This window comes from Xenopus laevis, chromosome 1S, assembly GCF_017654675.1.
Source record: "Xenopus laevis strain J_2021 chromosome 1S, Xenopus_laevis_v10.1, whole genome shotgun sequence".
NCBI classification, from domain to species: Eukaryota; Metazoa; Chordata; class Amphibia; order Anura; family Pipidae; genus Xenopus; species Xenopus laevis.
In genome coordinates this window covers 118,773,747-118,796,481 of record NC_054372.1, presented here as the reverse complement: position 1 = coordinate 118,796,481, position 22,735 = coordinate 118,773,747, and the positions used below count along the sequence as shown (strand labels likewise).

Sequence of the window (22,735 nt, the reverse complement as noted above, 5' to 3'; positions counted from 1 at the left end):
CCCCTCCCCCTGCTCTGTGGACTTTTGTAAGGCAGGGACTACAAATCCCAGCAGCCTCAATGGTGGGGGGAAAAAAATAAACACGGACAGAGGGCGCAAATGTAAATAGTTACGGTGCCAATGCATTAATAAATAATATTGCCACTTGCACACTTAATAAGGTTTCAAATCTGTTACTGATGCTGGACTGCTGCAGCTTGACACTAAGAACTCCTCCTAAAGCTGTCAAAGATGCAAAAATGTGTGGATCGTCCCGACATTTTTCGGACCACGGCGAATGGTCTATTAGCCAATCGGACAGGTTAGAAGATTTCTGTCAGGCTAATGATACTATCTCTGCATGTATTGCTTATCTGATAATATTAATGGGAGACTGTCACTACTACTTGTTCGTACAATTACTGTCTGTCAATTCATGGTCAGAACATTGTCTGATTTGTTCTCTTCACCACTTTATCTGAAAGACTAGTTGTAGCTCAAAAGTCCGCCAGATGTTGATCGGGCAGGATAAAAAATCCCATTGGATCACGGCCGCATCTATTCGTTGTGTATGGCCACCTTAACTGTCCTGGGCTTAGGGTTGCCACCTCACCCATTTAAATCTGAACACATATGGAATCCACAGCCTGCATGGCTAATTAGCAATTCATTTAGATGCATGATGCAGGGCTGCACATAAATTAGTTCAGTCTGCAGCATGTATCTAAATGAATTGCTAACTAGCCATGCAGGCTGTGTATTACATATGTGTTCAGTTTTAAAGGGGTGAGGCAGCAACCCTACGCTGGGATGTAGGGCAGGAAATGTGTTTATGTTTACTGGTTAAAGATGTGTCACACAGAAGTACAATTGTGGTCAGGGGTGATCCTGGCCCCTCCACCTACTGAGGCAGCTTGCTGTTGCTGCCGCCCCTTTCCCCCCATGCGCTCACCTTTTTCATGCCGGAGGGGGTCCACGAGGGCGGCAGAGAGGGCCAGAACGCTAGTGCAGAGAGCATAATTGCGCTCTCTGCAATACAATAGCTGAAAACTGGAAATTCGTCTCTTAAAGTACCAGGAGCAGTATTTTTGCCGCCCCTGGCACCTCATTGGCACAGAGCCCCTGATTGTGGTGCCCTTGAATTTGCTGTCCTAACAAAATTTTGTATTTTTCCCTGTTGGTCGAATTTGTCTCACATTTATGAAAATTGTTATATTTTAAAAAGTTTTTTAACATACCTTTTCTCCAGATCCCAAAAACTATTATTATGACAATAACAAGTTATAGGACAATGCCTGCAACATTTCCTGACAGCTTAGATTTATTTTTTAGTCAGTGACAGAATGCGATAAAATTGTTATTTATTTTTCTGCCATTCAGACATGCATGGTTGAATAGTTACCAGTCAGTTCCTGTGATCATTTTGGGCACTGTAGATAATACCTTATACAGGTATAGGACCTGTTATTCAGAAAGCTCAGGACCTGTGGTTTTCCAGATAATGGATCTTTCCATAATTTGGATCTTCATTCATTAAGTCTACATTTAAACAATTATTAAACCCAATAGGCTTGTTTTGCCTTCAATAAAGAGAATTGAATCTAAGTTTGGATCAAGTACAAGGTACTGATTTATTATTACAGAGAAAAAGGAAATCGTTTTTAAAAATGTGGATTATTTAATTATAATGGAGTCTATGGGAGACAACCTTCCCGTAATTCGGAGCTTAATGTATAACGGATAAAGGATCCCATACCTGTACAGGTATAGGGTCTATTATCTGGAATGTTTGGGAACTGGATAAGGGTTTTTTTTCTGTAATTTGGCTTTTCCATACCTTAAGTCTATTAAATGAACACTATACCCCGCCCCAAAATGAATACTTAAGCAACAGATTCATGTTAAGTTTATATCATATTAAGTGGCATATTAAAGAATCTTATTAAACTGCTATATACATTTAAATAAATATTGCCCCCATTTTATGATATTCTCTATGCTGCCTCAGAGATCACCTGACTAGAAATTCTCCAGCTCTAACTAATAGTAAGAAGTTTGGAAGGAAAAGAACTTTGTCTGTTAATTGGCTCATGTGACCTAACATGTATGGTTTATTTGTGTGCACCGTGAAACATAGGATCCCAGAGGGCGGCCCATATTTCTTAACATGGCAATTTTCTATTTAGGATTTCACATACTACTAAAAAATTATTATATATATTATATATTATTATGAAAAAGGTTTATTTACATGAAGCAGGGTTTTCCATATGAGCTGTTTTATGCAATACATTTTTATAGAGACCTATATAGGGTATAGTTTTCCTCTAAAACATTAATAACATGAAATAAACCCAATAGGATTGTTTTGTCATCAGTATGGATTCATGCAAGTATTTGCTTTAAATGGACTTCCCAAAATTTAGAGTTTTCTGGATATTTGGGTTTCAGATAAGGAATTCCATGCCGATACCTTAAATAATGCAGAATAGCTGCTCCCACTTATATATAAAAAAATAGAAATATTTAAATTAGACTTAAAAAGATTATTTTCAGTTCCCAGAATGGAATGATTTAACTTTTAAGAGATCTCATCCATCTCTCGCAGTGAAAAGAGTAAACTGAAACTTAAAGCAACAGCAGTGACCAACCCACTATTCTTCCTACTCACTAACTTTTAATCCAATTATAGAAACGTCATGGTTTATTTATATTCATGCCTTTTGCAGGCTAAATAATATCATTAGCAAATTCACTCTTTCCTTATTTGAAAATAAATGGCAGTATATTTACCATGCTTCCAAAAATTGTGGGTTCAATAATTTCCTGATAAAGTACAGACTGCATATATTAAGCTAGGCAAATAAATACATACAAATAAATATTGATTTAACTATGATACATGCATGCTGTCATTAATTCCTATTGTGCTTTTCACCTAATAAAATAAATACCTGGTATGTATTTGCCATGCTGGGAACTACATTACTTTGAGCTCACATCACTCTTATAGCAGATAACAGATTACTTTGAAATACAGCAATTTTAGTACTTAATAAAGCACTCTTTACATACCTGTAGGCTAAAAAAACATACTGCAAATATATCATCTGGATATACATAAAACCTTTTTGAATTATATTTTTAAATTATAAAACTGAACATATATACTGTATCAGGGTCGTCATTAGAAATCACAGGGCCCAGTATAAAACAATGTATAACAAAATTTTCCCCACCCCACACCACATTGAAAAGATTGCACAGACAGCAGCTCTAAAAATGGTAAACCTCCTCCCCAAACACACGTTTTAAAAAGCCTTTGATGGTCTGGCCCCCTTATAATTTAAAAAAAAAAAAACATTGGCGCCAGGGCCCCCCATAAAAGTTTTCTTTTTTTTTTTTTTTTAAAAAAAACATTGGTACCAGGGCCCCCCATAAAAGTTTTTTTTTAAAAAAAACCATTGGTGTCCATGGCCCCCCTTATAAGTTAAAAAGAAACATTGGGGGGGGCCCAGAGAGTATTTTTTTTTTTAAAAAATATAGAGTATTAGAGCATTAAAATAATAAATTGGTGGCCAGGGGTTTAATAAAATTTAAAAAAACACATTGGCGTTCAGTAGAACTAAACTAGTGGCTTTGGGTCTTTTGCTTTGGCTCCTTTCGTGGCTTCGGGTCTTTTCGTGGCTTCAGGACTTCAACTTCGGCTCCATTCGCAGCTTCAGGACTTCAGCGGTTCAGTACGACTTCTGCGCTGTCAAGTGGGGGCCCGACTATTTCGAAAACTGTAGCACCTGGGCCATTTACAACAGTTCCCCCTGTGCCCTGTATTGTATATATTATATATGTCTGAGATATGAGTAGCCTGTGAAGGATGCTATTTCATGTAATCACTCTCCTTAATAATAAGGGGTTCTTAGAGGGGATCTGAAAGGGTGGTATTAGTGGCCTTAGGATAATGGTAGACAAGGGAATTAGTTCCCTGTGACAAATATGCAAATGGTTTCCCACTGGTAAAACCTTTCAAAAACGTATGCATCTCTTTGCGTTTCAGCAGTTACCTCACAAGGAAGTTTGCATTGATTTATTCTTTAGGTTCAGATCCCCTTTAACCGCAAGGCCACAAAGTTGTTTGGATTGAGGACAGAAATTAGCTACACATCAACCAGACATTACATTAATGCAGCCTCCATAGACCCTACTGCAAGGCCCCTGGGCCAATTATTGGATCATATCGCTTTGGCCCTGAGTGTAGTTGACCAAATCAGATCCGCTTTTTTTGCATCCTCACCAAACATCTAGATCTGGCAGTGTATGGCCACCCATTTAGTATAAATACCATTGCAAAATATTTGAACACTACAGAAAGCAGATGTTAAGCAGGTTATACATGGACAATTCGTCCTTTCAGACCTTATCTGCCCATGAATTGAAATATCCCATCTGCCTCCTTGACAGATATCCAGCGGAAAATTGTCCATATATCTATTTGGCAAGTTTGAAAATCCATTCAGATGTGGGCCGCATGAGCAAGTTGTTGCATTCCTCTCCCGTCTGGCCTGTGTAGACCCTGCTGTATGACAGTTGCACGTTGGTAGCCAAAATGGGCCCAGATCTGCTCATTTGACAGCCTTGTCTGGCTGTGTATCTCATACAGCAGTGGCTCCTAGTCTGTTGAGCTGGCACTTCAAGGACATTAGATGGGAGGTAGCCTGAATGCCAGGTAGGGTAAAATGAGGGGTGTTGGTTTGTTACTCTGTGTACCCCTGGAACTATAGTCGGATGACTTATTAGATCTGAGTTTTTATATATATTTATATAAACTTGCAGACAAAGGCAAATAATCTGAACATTTCTGGAAAAAAGGCAAAAAAATGGATACTAAAGTATTAGAATAATTTTCTATTTCCCTCTTTAACAGCAGTGCCAGGTAATGGGGATAGACTGATAGACTGATAAAACAAAATAAACTCAGCTGGCTGGTTTATAACTATGGATGGAGTGGTGGATGGATAAGTAAAGTGAGAGTCAGTGCCAGTCCAGTGTCTCTAGTCTCTGACTCCTCATTTATCTGTGTGTGTTTCTTTCCCAGAGTAAAGTCAGTGGAATCAGACACTCTTCCTCAGGCTTATCTGCCCCATATGCCTTTGGAAACTTGTTCTCTTTCAACTTATTCTGAGAGGCACTAACTACTAACACGTTATAGTCACCTTGAAATTTCCTCTGCTATTTTCCAATTAAAAGCTTAATAGCCCTGGAAACGGAGTTCATGTGGTGAAGTTTACCATGGCTCCTTTCTATGAAAGGCTTTCTGCTGGGATCCTATTATGTGCTTGAATAAACCCATTCTGAGTAAACTAAAAGGACTGGAGGTTGTCAGGTGTTCGGTTACAATAGACTTTCAGGCAGGGGGCATTGTGCCAACATAAATACAAACTTGGCCCTATAGGGGTATGTTGTCAAATAGTAGGATATGTAAAACATTCCCATCAAATTAAGTATGAGAAAGGATTACAGGACTATATCAATTGAGTATTTAAATGTGAACTCCAGTGTGCAGTGAGGTGAAAAGAGGGGCCTCTCTACACACAGGAATCTGCAGGAGCGAGAGGGTTGGTAGATGTGTGATTTCCTTTGTGTGTAGGGACATATAGTATAAGTGTGAGATTGTGAACATCTTGCTGAAGAATGTTAGAAGTCAGCATGGCTTTTTGTGACCATACAAAGGTAGCAGACCAACGGATAATCATAGTAACATAATAAGTTAGGTTGACAAAAAGACACACATCCATCAAGTTCAAACTTTTAACTCTATTTTAACCTGCCTAACTGATGGTTGATCCAGAGGAAGGCAAAAAAAACAAACATTTGAAGAATCTCCAATTTGCCTCATAGGGGGAAGAAATTTCCTTCCTGACTCCAAGATGGAGTCAGACTAGTCCCTGGATCAACTTGATCAATATGATATATCTTCCATAACCCTGTCCCATAATGCATCAGCCTGTACGAATGATTCAATGAGAAAATTCCACATCTGCACAGCTCTCACTGTAAAAAAAAACCCTTTCTGAATATTTAGGAGGAACTACTTTTCTTCTAATTGAAATGGGTGACCTTGTGTCAGCTGGAAAGACCTACTGGTAAATAAAGCATTAGAGAGATTATTATACGATCCCCTTATATATTTATACATAGTTATCATATCACACCTTAAACGCCTTTTCTCCAGTGTGAACATCCCCAATTTGGCCAGTCTTTCCTCATAGCTAAGATTTTCCATACCTTTATAGTAACATCACAGAATTACGTGGCCTTTAATATTCTTCACAATATAAAAATATGTAACCTTTGTGGTGTTATTTACATTTGGTGCTGCTTGTGTCACGGTAAATATCCTCTCTCTCCCTCAGCGTATTTTATATGTTTGTCTTATTAATACAACTGGGACCTCACCATTATATATCTATAATAATGAAATATATTACTCCACTGTTATACAGCTTGGCTTACACCCTCACACATCTCTGGAATCTCTGGGTTGCACTGCTATAAAATACAGAGGTGGCAAACAATATCATGGGCACAGTTTAAAAAACTGCAAATTCTTCAGATCTCTACCATAAAGTAAAATGACCCTTTTCTTAAAATATGTATTATATTAATTATACATTGGCTGTACTGCTTATTATTTATCAATATATTGAATAAAAAGTGGTATCAGTTTCAGAAAGTGTCTCCTGGTCTCTTGGTGACATGAAAGCATGTAAAAAGTAACACATATTATTCATCTTTACAAAGACTGTCATTTCTTTTTACTTTACAGAGCAAACCTGAAATATATACTGTATATAAATCAAGAGGTATTGTAGCTGTGTCACTACTAAACAAAAAACCGTGGTTTGTATTTGGCATTAGAGGGGTGGTTCACCTTTAAGTTAACTTTTAGTATGTTATAGAATGGTCAATTCTAAACAACTTTTCAATTGGTCTTTGCTATTTATTTCTTATAGGTTTTGAATTATTTGCCTTCTTCTGACTCTTTCCAGCTTTCAAATAGGGGTCACTAACCCCATCTAAAAACAAATACTCTCTAAAGCTACTAATGTATTATTATTGCTATGTTTTATTACTTAGCTTTCTATTCAGGCATCTCCTATTCCTGTCTCTTATTCAATTCAATGAAGGGTCAGACTGGGCCGGCAGGACACTGGTAAAAAACCCGGTGGGCCCCCAGCCCTTGTGGGCCTCGCCGACCCAGTCCTGCTATTGGCGCTGCCCCTCCAACCTCCCTCCCGGCCCCTGCTTGCGGCTGTGAACAGGAAAAAAGGTAAGTGTGGGGGGAGGCAGCTGCGGAGGGAGGGGAAGGGCCTGGTCACTGTGTCTTCACCCTGATTCAATGCATGGTTGCTAGGGTAATTTGGACCCAAGCAACCAGATTGCTGAAATTGCAAACTGAAGAGCTGCTGAGTTAAAGTGTTAAATAACGCAAAAAACATAAATAATAAAAAATGTAAACCAACTGCAGATTGACTCATACTTAAAGGGGTTGTTCACCTTTGAATTAACTTTAAGTATGATGTAGAGAGTGATATTCTGAGACAATTTTCTGCTGGTTTTCATTTTTTATTATTTGTCTTTTTTTATTTAGCTTTTTATTCAGCAGCTCTGTAGTTTACAATTTCAGCAATCTGATTGTAAGGGTCCAAATTATCCTAGCAACCATGCTTTAATTTGAATGAGACACTGGAATAGGAAAGGCTTGAATATAAAGAAAGATGAGTCATAAAAAGTAGCAATAATAATACAGTTGCAGCTTTACAGAGCCATTGTATCTTAGATGGGGTCAGTGACCCCCCATTCGAAAGCTGGAAAGAATCAGAAGAAATCATTCAAAAACTATAAAAAAAAAAAATAATGAAGACCAATTGAAAAATTGCTTAGAATCGGCCATTCTATAATATACTAAAAGCTAACTCCAAGGTGAACAACACCTTTAACCCTTTTACTCATAGAGGTGCAGTAGCCTCTTATCTGGGATGGGAGTGTTATGGTCCCCATAGGTGCAAAGATTTCTCTTGCCGAACAACCGATTTTAGTGAAGTCCGACCAATCCTTCGAAATTATCGTGCGGTTAGTGGGATTCCAACGATCGTACATCTTACGATTTTTCGTCAGAAAATTGATCAGCCAAGTTAAAAAATCTTTATTGGTCCCAGTGCAATCTATCTATGTTTACAGGAAAGCAGGCAGCTACCCTTTGTTTTCCTGGCAATATCGCCTGAAATGGTCTTTTTAGTCAATGGACAATTCATACTTGAGACAATTCGTACAATTCGTTTTGAGATAATCGTGGTCTCACGATGACGATCGGAACTTTTAAAAATCTTTACATCTATGGCCAGCTTTACACTAATCAAATAAGGAGGGATGAGACTCATACAGGAGGCATCTGCTATTTCATGAAGTCGGTCAGTCCTCACCCTCTATGTCATAATTGCATCTAAATGCTGCGAAAGAAGAAGCTGGAAAAGGGCAGGCGTGGCAGTTCATCTTCATGACACTCAATTAAACCCATTTACACAAGTTACTTAATAAAAGAAAGCATTTTCACGCCACATTATTACTGGGAGACTCTCCCACCCTCGGAAATATTTATCCAATCTGTTTCAGTCGGTCAAGACAAACAGTGTCTAGAGACGTTACAGCCTCGCCTTGTGTATTCTCTACAGCACATTCATCCTATGTATTATCCCCGTGACATTTATATTCTGTAATAGATAAGAAAGAAAGTCAAACAATGAAAAGTATCCGAGCAAAGGAAGAGTCTGAGATTCTTCCAGGTCGGACAGTGCCAGGACAAGTCTATCAGTTGACTTAGGCAACACAGCTGGCCATTGGTAACTTCGGTATGCGCTGCAGCTGTGCGCAACGGCGCGTAACCGAGGACGCCTGTGCGTAACCGAGGACGCGCGTGCGTAATTATGCGTAAACGAGGACGCGCGTGCGTAACCGTGCGCTACCGAGGGCGCACGTGTGTGGTCGTCGTGCGCAAAGCACTTCGACCTCACAGAGCGCACCCAATTTTCAATGAGGTAACACTTGCAGGACTAGGGGTAGGCTGCATATAAGGTAAGTGTCTGGCGCCCTCAAGCTTTGCGCCCTAGACACGTGCCTCTTTTGCCTACCCCTAGTTCCTGCCCTGAGTTCGGGTGTAGCCAGCTTTATCCTAATGTGCATCACCTTCTGACCAGACTCTGAGTTGGAACAGGCGGCAACCTGGGGGATCTTATTGGTTTGGAGAATTTTTATGGTGAAGAAGTACAAATGACATAGATACAACTGACTTGGGACTGTAGCTCTCTGTCTGCAACTGAATCCTTTTCACCAGCCAGAGATATGTATGCTGATGACAGACTTGTTGGCTGGTGGGTAAATGTCCTCAATTCCCTAATTTGGTTTCAACTGTGCCTGCAGTAAACATATTGCCCAATCACTCCAGATGCAACAAATTCCAGACTCCTGTACCCACATCTAAATGCATCGACTTGCAACTCAAACGAGTTGTTCATCGTCAAATTAACTTTCAGTATGATTTAGAGAGTGAGGACATGAGATCATTTGCAATTGGTTATTATTTGTGGTTTCTGAGTCCAGCGTTCAATTTCAACGATCTGGTTGCTAAGTTCCAAATGACCCTAGGAACCATGCATTGATTTGAAAAAGAGACTGGAATATGAACAGGAAAGGGCCTGAATAGAAAGATGAGTAATACAAAGTAGAAAAAAACAATAAAAGTGTAGCCTTACATAGCATTTGTTTTTTGAGATAGGATCAGTAACCCCCCCATTTGAAAAACTAAAAAAAAGAAATAATGAAGCCCAGTTAAAAAGTTGCTTAGGACTGAAATAGTTCTCCAGAGTTGATGCCAATTATACATCTACTGTGGAAAGTTCCGGCCTCTGCCGCAGTCCCACTGAAAGGATATATAGCCCATATAGAATTGTCAGTATCTCAACTCTCAAGTCTGTTTGGTTTCATCAGATCATATGATATAGAGGTGCAAGGAATTGGGTTGAATAACATCTGTACTGCAATATATATAAAACACTTTCCCAAATTTCCCAAAAAAACCTATACATATCAGGAAGGGTTGTTAAAACATATTTTCCATCAGTAATACATATGATGGGCAAGATTCTATTCTGTGGGCACAGACAGTCTGTATGTTGTAGCACTTGGCTGGAAAGGATGAGAAAAGCACATGTCATATACATACACACTTATTTTACACTTAGAAATCTCATCATTATTACAGTCATAGTTACAGCAGCTGCTCTCTACCCTTCTTGGGATGAGCCACCACAATAAAAAACATTTAAACTGGCCTTCTCTATCAATTTTTCCATATATTCCCCTTGACAAAGGCTTTTGTGCAGAAATGTTGGGGTTATTCTAATTTTGGCAGGTGTATCTGCTCCTTGTAGCTTTCCTTGCCTTGAAAATACAATTTAGTGGTATGTATCTTTAATTATATTTATTGTATATAATTATATTTAAGTATATATTATATTTAAATTATATATTTATTATATTGTCTTTATATAAAGGAATTTTGTGATACCATCTTTGTTTGTAATAAAAAAAAAATGTAAACATATAAAATGTAACATATAAATATTTTCTCTATTGGTGTGCTTTCCGCTGACCTATATTTGGGTATGTATTCTCTTTAAACTTATCTTGCTCTGTTATATATATATATATAAAGATACAGTTAAGAGCACTCACGGGTGTAGTGAAAAAAGGCTTTTTATTGGAGTGTTACAATCTACCCCACATCAACGCGTTTCGGTTCCCTCTGAACCGTCGTCAGGATCACATATGTCTGTGACGTGACTGGTGCCATAGGTGTCATGTATGATTTTTAGCCTATATATATATATATATACATATATATCTATATATATACAGTATATATATACAGTATATATATATATATATATATATATATATATATATATACAGTATATATATACAGTATATATATACAGTATATATATATATATAGGCTAAAAATCATACATGACACCTATGGCACCAGTCACGTAACAGACATATGTGATTCTTCTAACTGACTGGCGGAATCAGACCTAGAAGAATCCAGTGTTGGACTGGCCCATCGGGATACCAGGTCAGTGAGCCTCATGCTGCTATACATTTTGCTTATTGTAGCCATTCCCTATTTCTATGAGGACAAAGAGGCTAAATAGATGGAATAATAGATTATAGTGTGTAGTACAGTACAAGGAGAATAAAGGTATTACTGAGAGTGGGCCCCAGATTAAAGTTTTTTAGTGGGCCCCTGGTCTAAGGTTTTTTGGTGGGCCCCTGGTATCCCAGTCCGACAATCATATTAGAAAGTAATTGCACATTTATTCAAGATGAAAGTAGGTTGATTCGATAAGGGAATCTCTGTTCCCTAGAGATTCAGGCCAGTCCGGGCACGGAACCCTTCCACAAGCTGTGAACACCGGCGAGTGGGCGGAGCCGTTATAGTGGGCGGGGCGGGCTTTGAGATGTGTAGAAGAGAATGGAAGCTGCTCGCCATTCAGGGGCAGGGATTGAAGCGCTGAGCCATTTACCCGCACACACGCAGAGGGGCATGCGCTATCTCCATCTCTATGGCATGGGAAACCACGAATACGCAAAGCCCTGACACCTGCCATAGCCAAGGCTAGCAAATCGTGCCTTTCGCGAGAAGGAAGAGTGGCACCCGCACTGCAAGGAAGGAACAGTCTTATTGTTGCAGCTACTTCGGACTGGAGCCATTGTCACAAGAAGTAAGGAGAAGTTTGAAGGTGCTGTGCCATCTACTGATCACTATTTGCACCCCAGAGCAATGAATGGCTACGGTTCTCCTTACCTGTATATGGGGGGTCCAGTGTCTCAGCCCCGTGCCCCCCTGCAGAGGACCCCGAAATGTGCCCGCTGTAGGAATCATGGGGTCCTTTCCTGGCTGAAAGGGCACAAACGTTACTGCCGCTTTAAGGACTGCTCCTGCGAGAAGTGTATCCTCATCATAGAGAGGCAGAGGGTCATGGCTGCCCAGGTGGCACTTCGGAGGCAACAAGCCAACGAGAGCTTAGAGAGCTTGATCCCAGATACACTCAGATCAGTGCCAGGTCTCACTACCAGCCTGCCCCCAGACACATCCCAGCAGCCTGGCCGCCCGGGAGAAATGGGAATCCGATGGGCACAGGAGGCTCCCTCGACTATGTCACTCTCTGTCAAAGCAGGTGGGTATCTCTGGCACCCATTGAACTGCTTGTATGGCATCTGCGTGGTTACTGTGGGAAATCCAGATAGGCAGCATTATCTTTAGTGCAAGGGGGTGACAAGCTGTTTAAGAAAATGCAATATCTCTGGCAGGCTTTAACTTATGAGGGAATGAGGCACCAAGCAAATGCATAAAATGTTTCCTGAAACAAGGGCCAATATTTCTATACAACTGTCTATTTCATTATTAGTTATAACCTGGACTGGAAGGTTCATTTTTTTCCCTTTTCACTGCCGACGCTATCAGCTGTCAAAGCAAATCCCTTGCTTGTCATTAGCCTTACAACAGGACTCTGACAGGGAGCTGCTCTGCACCGCTGCATGTGAAAAAGGCAACTTGATATCTAAGAAACAGAATTTGCCTCTTATCATAGGGCTTATATGGGCACTTTGGCTGGCTACTAAAAACTTGAGCAGTTTTGTTTATTTGAAGTGGAATCACGTGTTTTTTTTAAAAAAATTATTTTGAAGAAACGAAACTCACAATTCGTTATTTCTAATATGGTGTTTTGTATTAGAAACAGTATTAAGAATTTGAAAAAATCGGAAATGTACAGTTAGCGTTTGTATTGAGCGTTCGATGGAGTCACATTTGCCTGTGAGTGCAGATTTAAGGCTTTCCATTTTGGCTTGTTCTTCCTAACACATTTTCTCCATGGTGTTGAGGTTAGTTAAATGAAATTCGTGCACCTCAGTTTTCTTATAACACCACAGATTCTCTGTTGGATTGAAATCAAGGCTGTGATTGGGCCATTGCAGCACAGTCACCTTTTTGTTCGCGAGCCACTCTTTCTTTGGCTTATGTTTGAATCATTAACATTTACAACATGGGGCAAATTGCAATAGTGCTGTAACCCCAATGGCAACCAATCATTATTTTGCGTTCACTTTTCCTCCTGCATTAACAAAATCATTGACTAATTGGCTTCCTTGGGTTACTGCCCAGGTGCAAATTATAGTGTTAGTTGCAAAAATAGGTGCAATCATTTGCTAAGCTCCACTTTTTAGCAGGCAAATATTTTTTGCAATATATCACTGTATTTTGCACCATTTTTTCTCCTTTTATAACAAGATACCCTGGCCCTGCTAATAAAAAGCAGCCCCACAGTAACATTCTGAAAGTATCATACTTATATTACTTTTAACAGTAGCTACAAATCTCTGTCTTTGTCATATCTTCTTCCATGGCAGATGGGCCACTCTCGTGCTTTATGGCAAAATCCAGATGTGTTTTCACATTTTCACTTACTAGTAATAACTTATTTTGTGCCACCATCCCATACACGCCAGTGTTATGGTCTACTCAAACCTATAGTGGAGTATGATGTGTCAGAGCCCTTGTAAATCTGTAAAATTATTTGAAAATATCAGATGCACAAGATTCATTAATAAAAAATCTGGAGTAAATCATGCTGGAAAAAAAAATGGGCCAAACTCACCCCAAACATTGTACAAATATGATACATGCCCTAATAAACAGCTGCTATAGTTTCAACAAAATATTAGGATGTAAGGTCTGAATACTCATAAAAACAGAATTTTTCACTTTTTTCTTATTTTCTAACATAAATTAATGTTGAATACTTCTGCAATATGTAGAAAAACCCATTGCTTTTATCCTGGGAAATTCAAGTAACATAATACAAAAAAAAAATATTAAGACCAATTACAAATTCTCTTAGAATGTCTACATCAGCTCTGTATTTAAGAATAGATTCGGACGCAAGGATTAACTTCCTATTATGCAGAATAACAGGAGTAAAATCACTAAAAGCACATCTCCTGCTATATTTTATTTCTTTAGTAATACATACTCTATTTCAATAGGAATATTTTTTTTCTTAAAAATATGAAAAAAAATAACAGATAAGGTGGAGTGCAGGGGATATATTGATGATAAAACAAGGATGAAAGAATATCAGTGGCGAATAAGAAGATATACTGTATAAGTATTAACTAGGTATTTAATAGCTTAACGCTGATGGAGAGAACCATAGAAAGTCAGTAGAGGTTTTTTAATTCACATAGGCAAAATATTTATTTTAAGAAATGCGTGTGGGAAAGGGTTTTGCCTGCGGATTTCCCAAGTGCTATAAAAATAAATATGGCCTCACACATATCAGGCTTTGCATTGGATTTTGGATACACCAGTCTTAAATGAATTCTATAGGTTAAAACGGGGGTGTATTAAAAGAATAGCAGAAACATCTGCAAGAAAGGAACTATATCTATATAACATCGAAATGTTTTGGATGAGTTGCTAGATTTTATTTAATAACCCCAAACACAAAACAAATAAAATGAAACGGCTAGTGTTGGCAGATACCGATTACAAGTTGCATTTTTTAAATGCGGCATGGAAAACAGTTATTTGCTGATTCTAATCCTGCAGGTTTATGCCTATCACCCTACACCCCCATAAAGGCCTAACATTAACACCCCCGTGTTTATAATGTCTATGCAAGAGTTATTTTTTGCCATGCAGAAGCTGCAAGGAGAACAATTTAATATTATCTAAATGTCCGTTTTTTTTATACCGTAACTGAAGAGACAATTTTTTTACCCAGATACAAGTAGGGTACTGAAATTCATTTTTTAAAAATCCAACTGGTCAGAAAAAAAAATCCCAGTGAGCCATAAACAATACATGGTAAATAAATGTAATCACAGAGTGATCAGTGGCTATGCATTTTTGTAAGGAAAAAGTAGGGTGTCACATTGCACAGTTCAATCTTGGCAACGACTTGAGTCTCAAATACGAAATGTTTCATAATAATAACAGAGTGCAGTGATTTCCCTTCAGGTTTCCACAGCATTGTTACCATTTATTCAGCACTACATAATTATAACTGTGACGCCAACTATGTACATATGAGGATGTCATTTTAGTACTTTATCTTATGGACTGACTGTTCAGATTTTTTAGGGGGGGTTAAGAAAAGATGGGGGAAAACATTTATGTCACTGAGCTATTTAAGATAAACTTACACTTGCAAAACCGCACTTTTTGAGTGAAAAAAATTATGTTTCTAGAATGTATATTTTTTTTTTACAAATAAATAAAGTAACTTTCTTTAGGCAGGGCAAAATTTCGGAACACAATAGAACAGGCAGTGTTTGTTTTAGATCATTAGCAGGAATTATATCATGCTGGAATAAAACCAGGTATTTAAAAAAAAGTTGTATTGGATAAAAATAACTGGTGTGCCAGGTAAAACGAATTGTTTCTATTTATGCAGTCCAAAATGCCCATAGGACTGCACATGTATGATTATTTTTTTTAACTATCTTTACATTTGGTCCATTTCCTGTCCCTCTTCCTTTTTAAACTACTGCCTGATTGCTAGGGCTAACAGTCCCTAGCAAACGGACTGCTATTTATATATCATACTTTGGTCTTGCCGAACAAAACGAATAAAAAGAAAACCCGTTGTCAAGTGAACAGCTACAAAAGTATATATATTAGAACAGACAATCAAATCGTATATTGTGTGTTTGTTATGGCATACGAACAGCTACGTTTAAACTATACTGAAGGTTAATTTTAAAAGTGCCCAACGTTTTCCTTGCGAGTAAAAAAAAGAATCCAACTTGCCCTATCAGATGGTTTATAGTTCAAAATGAATTGAGTCTTAGATTAGTGGGTGAATGATTACTGTGTTTGGCTTAGGCCTCTGGTGCAGATGATGCAAGCGGGATATTATTCTGTGTCTACAATGTTGACAGAGAAAAAAAATGGGCACCGCCTGGTGTTGAGGTGCGTGTGACAGTTTGACAGTTTCAGTACCATCGTCAAGGCAGCTTACTTTGGGTTTATATATATAAACGATGTGTTGTACTTCACCACATATGTCTTTAACAATGACACTATATATATATATTGCAGTGTGTTTCTCTGTATTTGTGAAGAAAAGTGCTTTGGGTGCCACCTATTTACTCTGTGTACTGAGTAGTTAGCTGTGTCAGTCCCCAAATATTGCAGTAAACATGACTCTGGTAGCCGAGCCCAAAGGCCTTCAACAAGTGTGTGGTGTAGCCTCATAGACAGCTGCTCCTACACACAGGCAGCGCTATCATTTGTAACGTGGGATTCTAATTTTGCCCAGGGACACAGCTGACAAACTGCCTATTTATTGTTTGTGAGTGAGCGGTATTGAGCTCTCCAGTAAACTGCTCAGCCTGTGATAGATGCACTTCATAAAAGATTACAGGAATCGCACTGAGACAGAAGGAATTGATCTGGTAGCAATAACTTGTGCACAAGGTTAGCCAGCTGCCAGCTTGTTTGTATGATACCATTCCCTGCCATTCCTTTGCACCTGCCTCTGCCCAGCTGCTTTTGCGCTTGCATACAGGACCTCATGTCTACTAATAAGCGCCTAATTAGCGTTGGCACCCAGGGACAAGTTCAAGTTCGTTTTGGAATAAAAATGTAGGTTCCCATAAGAATATGTTAACTAAAATCTATCTCGCTTTTTTAATGCCCTGTCAATATTATTTTAATTTGCATGACTACTTCAAAATTTAATTGGATAATATTTATAAAGTAATTTTGTACTTTGTTTTTTTTTTTAATGGGTCAAATGTTCATTCAACGTACATTTTCCAGAGAGTACTCCTGAATAAAAGTTGATCCAAATGTTAACCCCTGTACTGGCTGTGGGCATAATTCGTGTTCCACAAAAGCCCTGAAATACAACGGGCAGGTTGTTGCCCATGGAGGCAGCTATAGGGGGGAATTCTGCCTCTAGCACACTGCTGCATAGGATTCCCACCAGGGTACAAACAGGTGCCTCCATGGCTTTGAGTTAGTGCTCATTAAATTCACACGTTCTCATACATTTAAAATATAAATAAATATAAAATTAGGTTAATAGCTGGGTTGAGAACCCGATTGTCCGACTTACAGTACAACCCCCATTTTACACTCCATGATTTTTAGTTTTCCCTCGTTTTACATTGTTGTTTTGTGGTCCCGCTTATATATTATGCATAATACATTTCCCTGATTTTACATTTTTACACCATTTTTTTCTGTTCCCGGAAAAACGTAAAATGGGGGTTCTACTGTGTTTGGTTTCTCTGAGAATCAACCACACGTTGGACCGATAACTTTACATTCAGACCCTCTCCTACATGCAGCCCTATAAATGCCAATAGGCAGGACTGACCATTTAAGTAATTCAGCAAGACAAATAACTTAAAAATAGATGTTTGCAGATCATCTTACCACTGTTTATTATACTCAAATAAAATATAAAGAGCTGCCCCAAAATGCAAAATTTACGTTAAGAAAATGACTATGAAGAAGTGGATACAGGAAAGCTCAAATCAGTCTAACACTAACCTGGGTTATGTAAAAAGGTTATTTCTAAAATATGCCAAACATAAAGCTTCTATCCTTGTACACTTTTCTGCTAAAATAAACCAGTATATTATATTCGACTTTTTGTCGGATTATTTTGTTTCCAGTTGTTAAACATTCTTTAAACCATTGTTTACAACACACTAGAAGTTAATTTTGAAATAAACAATGCCAGGGAAACATATATATATTTATGTGACAGTGTATTTTAATTTTCACAAAAGAAAAAGTGGGATAGAGAAAAAAGATAGGGTACAAGGAAAGAAGTAGCTATGTATGCAATAATTAACAAAGAAAAATAAAGAAAATACAAATACTCAAATGTTTAACAGTCCTGCAGTCACATACCCATCAGTAATATTTTTAGGGATAGAATCTTTCCAGCATTTGGTGTTTAGCAAGAGAGATTACAAGCACAAGACGCATGTTTGTTCGAATTATATTTAATGAAGCGCTGTGGAGTTTTATAAGAAATACTTTTGAAGGTTAGGTATTATTAATAAGAAAACAATGGTTATATATGTGTGTGCATTTATAGGAATGCCAGGCTGGGCTCTGAGCAGGTTTTATAATGATGATAATAGAGTTATTGCTTAGTTTGTGAAAACCTATTGCTTCTGGTGTGGGGTTGCCTTACTAGGCGTGTTGTACATCAGTTAGAGATAAGGGAGTGAGAGCAAATGATGCAAGTGGAAGGGCAAAGTACAAGCAGAGGTCTGATGCTCTATTTCTTTTTCCCATGTAGACCTGGCAGAGGAGAGGATGGGGGACAGCAGCGGCACAGAGGCCGGGGAGACGTACAGCGATAAAGACGCAGAGCACCGGAGCTCTCCAGAAGGGAAGCCTTGCTGTACCCCAGACAGCCCAGAAGTAGTGCGAGTTGCAGAGGCGGGATACTCTGTGCAGAAATCCTGCAGCACCACGGACAGCACCACAGACAACTCCAAGTACCCAGAGGAGCAGGGACATCTTGTGATTGAAGGAGCCACTGGCACTGTGTCGCTTCCCTTCAACCTGAAGGCCAACAGGCCACCCCTAGAGGTTCTTAAGAAGATATTTCCAAGTCAGAAGCCCACAGTCCTTGAACTCATACTGAAGGGGTGCGGCGGGGACTTGGTGGGGGCAGTAGAAGTGCTTCTGTCCAGCAGATCCTCAGTAGCTGGCGAGAGAACTGCCCCTGAACCCGAAAACATAGTGTTGCCCCACAATGGCCATTTGTTCGAACACACTCTCAGTTCATACCCCTTATCCTCATCCAAATGGTCTGTGGGATCTGCCTTTAGGGTGCCAGATACGCTGCGCTTCTCTGCCGATTCTAACAACATGGTCCCCAACCCCCTGGCTGTACCACTGCAGCACCCCTTCCCTCAGCCCCCCAGGTATCCACTGCTTCTTCGGAACACCTTGGCAAGAAACCAGTCCAACCCATTCTTGCCCAATGATGTGACCCTGTGGAACACCATGACCCTGCAGCAGCAGTACCAGCTGAGATCTCAGTATGTCAGCCCTTTCTCAGGCAATTCCTCCAGTGTCTTCAGAGGCTCCCCTGTTCTTTCTACCAGACCCCCTGAAGACCCTAGAATATCAGTCTCCGAAGAGAGCTGCCCCATTGTAGTAAAACAGGCAGTATACACAGAAGATGACTATGATGAGAGATCAGATTCAGCAGACTCCAGAATACTCAACAATTCCTCCTAAAAGGCACTGTGGATCACTGGGCTGAACCAAGAGACAAACAGTAAAATGGACTGGAAGATCAGAATTAACCCCCCTTTATCTAACTTTATTTAATTTTCACCTGTACTTGTCAAAGCAATAATTAGAGTCTGGGTGCCTATTATTATATAGCTAGTTATAAACAATGTAAATATTATTTAAAAGAAACATATACATTTGTATCAGTTATTCCTAGTCCTATGACATGTGCCAATAATTAGGAAAAAAACTATTTTGCCCCATAGAGAGGCAGTCAGAAATCCATTTGAATTTGAAACTTGCTACTATTATAGTAATTTGTGTCTTAGTACCTTTTTTGTGCACAAAAGAGAGCACCAGGCCCACACCTACAACTTGGAAACTCAGGAGGCCTGTTGCAAGTGTTTTATATTGGGCCTGTGTGGGTCTGTTTGGCCCTTTGTGTAAATTAAATGTGCAGGCTGATTTTGATTCTCAGTCCAAACACACAGGGTACAGTACAATATCATCCTTCCTCCTGTTAATTGCTCTATGAGAGGCAATAAGACAATATTACTGAGCACATGCCCTGACAGCTGCCTGTGTGAAGGTATTACAGAATATAACAGAACTTGAGTGAGAGGTGACTTACTGAAGCAACTTATGGCAGCCCCCCCTGTCTTCTCACACTAGAAAAGAACATATGTAGTGTAAATGTAATACTGCTAAACCGAATGTGAACTGCATGGATTGCATTGTTAAATGAGCCCAACAGTAAATATTGTCAGGTTAATGTAGCATGCTAAGGACTCTGGCAGAAATAAAACAGATAATGAGCATGCCATTTATACTTGTAATTTCTTAAATGAAATTGGCACACACCTGGGAACGCAGACAAGGCAAGATGCAGGCAACAGAGGCATCACTCAGTTATACAGGGCATACAGTAAGGATATGACTAATTTTCTTGTTGTTTATTAATAAAGTAACTGTAATCCTAAAACTCAGGTCTCTGGAATAGGGAACAGCAGGCATATCAAACTCAAATTTCAAAGAGGAAGGAAATAGGCTATAAAACTCAGAGGCACACAAATTCTATCAGTTTGGCAAATAAATGCTGCAATATTTAAGGGGACGAGACGACAATTTTTATAAATATTAATATATAATACACAAAAGCCATGTATATCTTGTAAATTATATCCTTATAAACGGTGAGTTCTGATGTCATCAGTTATAAACAGTGAGTTCTGATGTCATTTCTGTCACATGACTCACTGAAACTTGTGTATTATAATAAATAAAGTACCCCCAGTTGTAAAATATGAGGATATTAGAAGTTACCTTGGAGTTCCATGACCTATATAAAAACACTCGGCCTTCGGCCTCGTGTTTTTATATGGTCATGAAACTCCTCGGTAACTTATAATAACCTTATATTTTACAAGAGGGGGTACTTTATTCACTATATCCACATTCATAGTTACATAGTTAAATCAGGTTGAAAAAAGTCCATCAAGTTCAAACTCTCCAGCAACCCAGCATCCATACACACACCCCTCCATACTTTCCCATAAATTCTATATACCCATATCTATACTAACAATAGAGTATAGTATCACAATAGCCTTTGATATTATGTCTGTCCAAAAAATCATCCAAGCCACTCTTAAAGGCATTAACTGAATCAGCCATCACAACATCACCCGGCAGTGCATTCCACAACCTCACTGTCCTGACTGTGAAGAACCCCGTACGTTGCTTCAAATGAAATTTCATTTCTTCTAGTCTGAAGGGGTGGCCTCTGGTACGATGATCCTCTTTATGGGTAAAAAGGTCCCCTGCTATTTACATTCATTGTAAAGAAAATCCTAAAATGAACCCGATCATTTTAAAAGACTATTTATAAAAATATAATACACAAAAGCTATGGATATCCTGTAAATTATATCCTTATAAACGGTGAGTTCTGATGTCATCAGTTATAAACGGTGAGTTCTGATGTCATTTCTGTCACATGACTCACTGAAATTTGTGTATTATAATAAATAAAGTACCCCCAGTTGTAAAATATGAGGATATTAGAAGTTACCTTGGAGTTCCATGACCTGTATAAAAACACTCGGCCTTCGGCCTCGTGTTTTTATATGGTCATGAAACTCCTCGGTAACTTATAATATCCTTATATTTTACAAGAGGGGGTACTTTATTCACTATATTATAACTAACTTATGGAACAAGCCTTGTGGTATATCAAATGTAAGGGTACACGTTTAACTGAAAGTCAGGAAAGGGCTATAAAGTACAGAAAATTTAGTATAGCAAAAAAGGTGACAGCGCTACACATACACATATGTTGCACTATTTGCAGCTTTGGGTGCAGCCTGTAAAACCTTCTGCACAGGGTGAGCATTCATAAGAAGAATGCTCCAGCAACACTCTGAAATTGGTGAAAGTAAAGTGGTATATTTGTGTCACAAATCAGGCAATATATCGGTCTTGATAAAGGACTGGTGAAGCCTGAAACATCACCTGGTTTGTGGCATAAATAAACCACTTTACTAGAGAGGTGACAATTGTTAACTTAAACTTAAAGTTGGGCCCCCAGATGCTGCAGAAGTTCAATACCCAGAATGCACTTACCCTTGCTTCTATGTTGGAGGATGGTGAGAGTCATAGTTCACCAACATCTGGGAACCCTTACCCAAGATTCAACAGTGGTGTTGGACTAAGAATTGTGGCAATCTCGGAAATAATAACCTGGAGGATCATAAAAAGGTTATTATTACACGCACCCTTCACTAACCTGACCTGGGTTTATACAGGGAAATTATGTGTTTATTTCAAGCAAAGCAAGCTATCTGAACACACTTTCATACATGTAGCTGTAAGTGCTTCTGTGCAATCCATCAATGCCTACCTTTTTAATAAATAATATTTTACCTATTACAATGTTACATAACAACAATACATTGTTTTTACCCATAATGCACTGCATCCCATGATGCACTGCAGGTACCCAGTACTAATAATATGTGTTATACGGTATAAAAGGAAACATGGGTTCAATACAATTTGCATATGGTTCCTTAGCGTGATAAGGTGCAGTACCTTTATTGAACCTTGTCCATGGGAAGTTCCAGTCATTCAGCCTGATTTCTGAACAACCTGATCTGTGGCCAATCAATGTGACAAACAACTAGAATACTTGGTGGCCCTGGCTCAGTGCTGGGCCAAGTCTGTTAGCTGCACCGCAGCACCAGGCAACCCAGCTGGCCGTTGGTAACTTCCGTCCCCGCCGCAACGGCGCGCAACCGAGGACGTGTGTGCGTAACCGTGCGTAACCGAGGACGCGCGTGCGTAATCGTGCGTAACCGAGGA

General features: G+C 39.0%; 1 protein-coding gene and 1 long non-coding RNA gene across 2 annotated transcripts in view; one reads left to right on the top strand and one right to left on the bottom strand.

Annotated features, from left to right (window-relative positions):
- LOC108706960 overlaps positions 1-22,717 on the bottom strand; it is a 25,921-nt gene extending 3,204 nt beyond the window's left edge. Inside the window, exons 1-2 of the long non-coding RNA XR_005965027.1 lie at positions 22,466-22,717; positions 21,998-22,114 (exon numbers count right to left, since the gene is read on the bottom strand). This is a non-coding gene — a long non-coding RNA (uncharacterized LOC108706960). The remainder of the gene's footprint in view (positions 1-21,997; positions 22,115-22,465) is intronic.
- On the top strand, positions 11,538-20,200 carry dmrt3.S (doublesex and mab-3 related transcription factor 3 S homeolog). Its single transcript, XM_018243825.2, has 2 exons — positions 11,538-12,275; positions 18,426-20,200. The coding sequence occupies exons 1-2, from the start codon at positions 11,879-11,881 to the stop codon at positions 19,376-19,378; spliced, it is 1,350 nt and encodes a 449-aa protein (XP_018099314.1). The 5' UTR covers positions 11,538-11,878; the 3' UTR covers positions 19,379-20,200.
- Positions 22,718-22,735: the final 18 nt, after the last annotated feature.

Bases quoted from the DNA above. Each gene is read 5' to 3' on its own strand.
- dmrt3.S (XM_018243825.2), top strand. From the start codon at position 11,879: ATGAATGGCTACGGTTCTCCTTACCTGTATATGGGGGGTCCAGTGTCT. The intron at 12,276-18,425 runs GTGGGTATCTCT...TTTCCCATGTAG, and splicing joins GTCACTCTCTGTCAAAGCAG to ACCTGGCAGAGGAGAGGATG.